The sequence below is a fragment of the Penaeus chinensis genome, chromosome 25 (assembly GCF_019202785.1).
Source record: "Penaeus chinensis breed Huanghai No. 1 chromosome 25, ASM1920278v2, whole genome shotgun sequence".
NCBI classification, from domain to species: Eukaryota; Metazoa; Arthropoda; class Malacostraca; order Decapoda; family Penaeidae; genus Penaeus; species Penaeus chinensis.
The window spans coordinates 17,544,860-17,549,859 of record NC_061843.1 but is presented as its reverse complement, the minus strand read 5'-3'; the positions used below and the strand labels follow the sequence as shown (position 1 = coordinate 17,549,859).

General features: G+C 43.8%; 1 protein-coding gene across 1 annotated transcript in view; it reads left to right on the top strand.

The window, feature by feature from the left end:
* The first annotated feature begins 1,236 nt into the window (after positions 1-1,236).
* LOC125038642 overlaps positions 1,237-5,000 on the top strand; it is a 10,089-nt gene continuing 6,325 nt past the window's right edge. The window contains exons 1-2 of the mRNA XM_047632183.1: positions 1,237-1,376; positions 3,077-3,375. Coding sequence (XP_047488139.1) covers positions 1,237-1,376; positions 3,077-3,375 — 439 coding nt within the window. The remainder of the gene's footprint in view (positions 1,377-3,076; positions 3,376-5,000) is intronic.

Sequence of the window (5,000 nt, the reverse complement as noted above, 5' to 3'; positions counted from 1 at the left end):
TCTCGAGTTATAATTTACGACTCGGGGTAAATAAATAGCAACACGTCATCGCCCAAAATGACTACAATAAACTCAGACAAAGCAACCGTGTACGAGAGACCAAATGATCATTACATCAGCTGTAACAACCACCCATCGTACGACCTGCCTTGACCCATGACGACCTCGTGGAGTGGAAAACAAGCTTGTACAGTCGGGTCATGAAACCATGTGGTTCTTTCGTCACGACCTTGATTTCAACGCCCACCTTTGGAACACACTGGTGCTGGAGGAACTCGGGAAGAACACATACTAAAAATAAAGACCTAAGGAATATAGTCTAGAACACAGGTATGCTTCAGTGAGGATCGAAACGAATAACTGAATGACAGTTCATCCTTTTGCCAATCAGGACGCATCCTCGCTGGAGTCCTAAACCGGCGTGTATTTTCCAAATAACCGGAGGTGACGCTCCCTATCATGAACAATGTAACCCGATGAACAAATGGACGATTTCCTGGGGGTGCTTACGGGTCAGGGGAAAACAGTCCTTAATCAATCAGTGGCAGAGGGATAAATATGATAAGGAAATGCATAAGCAGCATTTTAGATCATATCACAGCGCTGACGAATGAATTGGTGCCTCTCGAGACGCCCGAAACACATTCATCTTTGTCAGGCATTTGCACACCGAATCCTCAGGAGCGAATCTGCCTTGGCTTTTATCATCTGTGACTTCGGATGCCTCCTTCTGTTGCACGTCTCGAGGCCTTGTTGCACGTTGCGTCCGCGCGAAATGATGTGAAAAAAAATAGTAAAATGAAAACACAAAAGATGTGACAATGGGAAAAGGTGGAAACACTAAACATTTTGTATCACTTCACCGAATATCGCTTTAGGAACAACACTTAGAGGGAAAAAAATAAGTGATCTCTTTGCAACTGCGCAACCCTTCGCACCACAATCTAATCAACAACATCTAAAATAACACAGCGTATCGGAAAGACACTCAACCGTCCTTTCTACAAACCTCAATGCCAGCGAAGCGACTTAACCACCGGAGTCACTCAGCGGTGCCACTATGACACCATAACCATATCCACTGCATATCAACCCGCGCCCTACTATGATCACCACACAATCACCATAATCACAGCATTTCCCGCAGTAATTACAGTAATCAGCAAGGCCACGGGGCTATCATTAACTGCCTTGATACATTATCCTCATCAACGTGTCGAGAGTTGATCACCAAAGATGACTAACGAGCGCGGTTTCGAACACTCAGGTGCAGTGAGTCGAAGCCGGCGAAACGGACACGGGGAATCAATCTTCATCTTGTCTTCTAAAATGAAAAATAAGAGAAGATCATTAAACGAAACCAAGGAGGAAATGAGGTAAAGGGGAAGGAGCAAGAAGAGAGGAAAGAAAAGGTGGAGAGAGAGAGAAATATAGAAAGGTAAAGACAGAGATAGAGAGAGAGAGATAGAGAGAGATAGAGAGAGAGAGAAAGAGAGAGAGAGGGAGGGAGGGAGGGAGGGGGGAGGGGGGGAGGAGAGAGAGAGAGAGATGAGGGAGAGAGGAGAGAGAGAGAAAGAAGAGAGGGAGAGAGAGATAGATAGAATAGAGAGAGAAAAGAGAGAGAGTTGAGAGAGGAGAGAGAGAGAGAGCGCCCAAAAGAAAGAGAGGAGAGAGAGAGAGAAGAAGAGAGGGAGAGGAGAGAGAGGAGAGAGAGAGAGGAGAGGAGGAGAGAGAGCGCGACCAAGAAAGAGAGAGGAGAGGGAAGAGAGAGAAGGGAGGGGAGAGACGTTTAGAGATCGCCCAAAAAAAAGAGAGGAGGTAAGAGTGAGAGAGAGAGGAGGTGACCAAGACAGAGAGAGAGAGGGGAGATGAAGAAGAGAGAGATGAGAGAGAGAGAGAGAGAGAGAGAGGGGAGAGAGAGCGGACCGAGAAAGATAGATAGATAGGAGAGGAGGGAGAGATGAGTGAGAGGAGAGAGAGAGAGAGAGAGAGAGAGATAGAGGAGAGAGAGAAAAGAGAGAGAGATAGATATGGGGAGGGGAGGAGAGAGAGAAAGAGAGTGAGGAGAGAAAGAGAGAGACAGAGAGAGAGAGACAGAGATAGAGAGAGAGAGCAAGAAAGAGACCAAGAGCGGGAGACCGATAGATCGACAGACCCTCCTCCAAACTACCACAATCATTACCATACAACACCGTAACACAACACATCTCTCCTAACCACTGACAATCACCCAACATTAGAGTCACAAAAACCGTTTTTAGAAATCCGATCTTATCAACAATCACCCGCAGAAACGATTGCAAATATTTACCGCGTGGGATCGGCTGTCATATGCCAATCACAGACGCCCAATAACCTTGGAACAATGACTCTCATAGGAATAAACTCACCTCTGAGACAAATAAGCATATTGTGGCGACTGTTATGAGCAAACTTTTGAGTGCAATTGATCTAATCTCTCGAAAGATATGAAACCCGGCAGAAAAAAGTTGCACGAAATTTTTTGCAAAGCTTTTAGGACGATCTCGGGCAGGAAAATAATGGGGGATTATCGGTCTTATGAACATTTATCTAAGATATATTCCGTCCGACACTTGTATTAACAGCAACATCATTCGTAACATTACTGTTATTACTATTGTTATTATTATCACCATTATTATTATTATTATTATTATTATTATTATTATTATTATTTTTTTTTTTTTTATTATCATTATCATTATTATTATTATTATCAATATCATTATAATTATTATTATTAGTAGTAGAAGTAGTAGTAGTAGTAGTAGTATTAACATTACTATTATCATTATTATTATTAACATTACTATTATTGTTGTTGTTATCATCATTATTATTTTTATCATTATTGTTATTATCCTTTTTATTAATATTATTATTATTATTATTATTATTATTAATATCATTATCATTATCATCCTGAGAGGTAGTAGCAGCATCACTGTTATCATCATTATCATTGTACTACCAAGTACTACTAACTACTACTACTACCCTTTTCGTACGACCCCTAAGTAAAAATTACAAGTACGACCCCCGTATGACCACAAAGTACAATACAGAAAAAAAAATCAAGATTCAAGTACGACTTCAAATACGACTTCAAGCATGACTTCAAGTACGACTTCAAGTACGACTTCAAGCATGACTTCAAGCACGACTTCAAGTACGACTTCAAGCATGGCTTCAAGTACGACTTCAAGTACGACTTCAAGCATGACTTCAAGCACGACTTCAAGTACGACTTCAAGCATGACTTCAAGTACGACTTCAAGTACGACTTCAAATACGACTTCAAGCATGACTTCAAGTACGACTTCAAGTACGACTTCAAGCATGACTTCAAGTACGGTTAAGTACCCACTTCAAGCTTTACTTCAAGCACGATTCAATGTACGGGAAATTCAAGCACGACCACCCCCGCCTTCGGAGAGTATCACAACCCCCCCTCCACCCCCCCCACCCACCCCCCTTCGACCGCGTCCCCGACACTCTCAACACCTCTTGGCGAACAAACAAACAGGAGAGGCTGCGGTCGGAGAAGTATGAAACAGGACCTTCTCGCTGTCAACATCCTCCTTCCCTCCCTCCCTCCCTCCCTCCTCCCTCCCTCCCCCCTTCCCCCCTTCCCCAACTCCTTACTCCCTCCTTCCCTTCCCTCTCTCCCTCCCTCCCTAACTTTCCCCCCTCCCTCCTATTCCCTCCCTCCTTCCTCCCCCTTTCCTCCCTCCTCCCTCCTCCCTCCCTTTCCCTCCCTCCCTAAATCCCTCCCTCCCTCTCTCCCTCCCTCCCTCCCCCCCTCCCTCCCTCCTCCCTCCTCATTCCTCCCCTCTCTTTCTTCTCTCCTTTCTCTCTTTTTTTCTCTTTTCTTCTCTTCTTTTTTCTCCTCCCCTTCCTTTGTTTCTTTCCCCTTCCCTCCTCTCTCCTTTCTTCTTCTCTTCTTCTCTTCTTCTCTCTCTCCTCGCTTTTCCTCTTTCCTCTCCCCTCACTCTTCACTTGTCTCTTTCCTCTTTTCTCTTTTCCCTCTCCTTCCCCTCCTCCACATCATTCTTTTTACTCTCTCTCCCTCTCCCGATCCCTTTTCCCCTTGCCTTTTCCCCCTCTCCCTTTCCCCCCTTCTCCCCTCCTTCTTTCCGCCCTTCCCCTCACCTTCTCCCCTCCCCCCTTTCTCCCCTCCTCCTCCCTTCCTCCCCCTCTCCCCACCCCCCTTTCTCCCCTCCTCCTCTCTTCTCCGCCTTCTCCCCTCCCCCTTTCTCCCCCCTCCTCCCTTCCTCCCCCTCTCCCCTCCCCCCCCTTTTCCCTCCCCTTTTCCCCTTTCCCCCCCCCCCAACAGCCACTCCCCCTTCAAATTTCTCTTTTCTCTCACTCCCCTTTTTCCCCTTTTTTCCCCCATTTCCCCTCCTTTCCCCCCTTTTTCCCAAATTTGCACTTTTGTTTATTTATTAATTTATTTATTTTGACATAGTTCTCCGTTTTCTTTGCTTCTCATCTTTATCATCATATACCATGATTATCTCATTGTTTGTGTCCATTTCTCGTGTTTTATTGGCTTGTTTTTTTTTGTATTATCATTCTCCTTCTTTGTTTATCATATCTGCGTTCTCTCTCCATCTTTCTCTTAATGTTCCATCTTCTGAGCATAACCATGTCAGTCTTCGTTACCATAACCAACACAACAGTTTTATATTGCATTATTTTACCTTTTTATGAGGATTTTTTATGATTTCTTTTTCATCTTAGTTTAAATAATTTTTATATTTTTACAAATATTTAATTATCATCTTTATCATTACATCAGCTCATCACATATCTTCGATCAGTTACAACACATAACAGTAATATGTTTATCAGTTTTATCATAACATCAGTTTATCACATTATTTTTCTTTCCTTTTTCCTTGTTCGCTGAATCTCTCTCTCTCTCTCTCTCTCTCTCTTCTCTCTTCTCCCCTCTCTTTTCCTCTCTCTCTCCCTTC